This window comes from Wasmannia auropunctata, unplaced genomic scaffold (assembly GCF_000956235.1).
Source record: "Wasmannia auropunctata unplaced genomic scaffold, wasmannia.A_1.0 LD315532.1, whole genome shotgun sequence".
NCBI lineage: Eukaryota > Metazoa > Arthropoda > Insecta > Hymenoptera > Formicidae > Wasmannia > Wasmannia auropunctata.
This window is the reverse complement of record NW_012047358.1, coordinates 1-1,352: the sequence shown is the minus strand read 5'-3', so window position 1 is coordinate 1,352 and position 1,352 is coordinate 1. Positions and strand designations below refer to the sequence as shown.

Genomic DNA, 1,352 nt, shown 5'->3' with positions numbered 1-1,352 from the left:
TGAGATGAGTGTAAACTATTTTGAGAGATATATATTTTGACGAGGCAAAAATTTGAGGGGGGTCAAAATCAGGCCTTATAAATACACATTTCTTTATACTTATATTATGATTTTCATTATTATATAATAGATACTCGGAAAAAATTAATAAACTCACCGATCACATATATCAAATTGGAATAAATGCAACTAAGCTCTCTGAAGATGACTTTAATGTCATTAATCACGGTGATTTTCACGTGAACAATATACTGTTCAAATATGACAATGATGGCAAACCCATTGATTCTATTTTTGTAAGTATCATCTCGTTATAAAAAGTTCTATATTTCTTACAAACACGAGTGCTCATTAATTTAATATTATTGCTACTTCATATTGCGATTAGTTAAGAATTAGGATTAAATATAATGAAATAATTTGCAAAGTCTAATTTACTTGCATGTAATACAATTTATATTGTTAAAATAGCAAATTAACTTTAAAATTATATTTGTTTAATTTAGAAAAATGTAAATTATCACAAACGTCATTTAAACATGACTTCGCGTCTTCGCCCAATTACTTCTTTCTATTTATTTCCAATATTTACATTCCTGAATTTTTCTTAATGTTTACAATTGAATGTAATGGTATAACTTTACATAAAAAAACAAAGTAAATATAACAAGTAATAACAATAATTCTTTTTTCGAGAGACTGTTATGTACATGTCGTATTTTATTAACAATATCGGCTTTAGCGGTCTAGAAGCGACAATAATTAATTTAAGATACTGAAAACGCAGTGTGTTATAAATAATGCAATAAATCCAGTTCAATTCGAGTACAACCGTCATGTGTTCGCTTGTAAACTCTCAAATTTCTACCAAGATTTCTTAAACACGAGTTCCACTTCGTTGCCGATGCTTTAATTTCATTTCAAATTTAATTGTCAGAAGTCAAGAGAGCGATTAATCAAAAAAATTGGTTTGGGATTACAGGTAGATTTTCAATTGAGCGTATACGCATCACCGGCAGTCGATCTTTTATATTTTTTCAATACAAGACTTTTCTTGGATGTTAGTGAAAACAAGAGAGATATTCTGTTAAACGAATATCTCAGTACTTTGTCGGTAATTATGAAACAATTGAACTGCAAGACGCAGCCGCCTACCATGGAGGAACTGAAGGCTATCCTAAAGCAAAGGGCTGGTTATGGAATGATAACATCCATTACGATTTTACCGAGACTGTGTAAGACTGAAGTGGAAAATTTAGATGAGACGATGGACACTGATATATGGATTAATCCAGGTTTAAAGAGCGAGAATTATAAGAAAATAATGATAAAGAGAATTCCACTATATGATG

General features: G+C 30.0%; 1 protein-coding gene across 1 annotated transcript; it reads left to right on the top strand.

Moving 5' to 3' along the window:
- Window positions 1–114: 114 nt before the first annotated feature.
- Window positions 115–1,346, top strand: LOC105460797 (the record flags this gene model as incomplete). Its single annotated transcript, XM_011707288.1, has 2 exons — window positions 115–296; window positions 983–1,346. Coding segments are annotated over 2 exons (546 nt in total), but the record flags the coding sequence as incomplete, so codon positions are not given.
- Window positions 1,347–1,352: the final 6 nt, after the last annotated feature.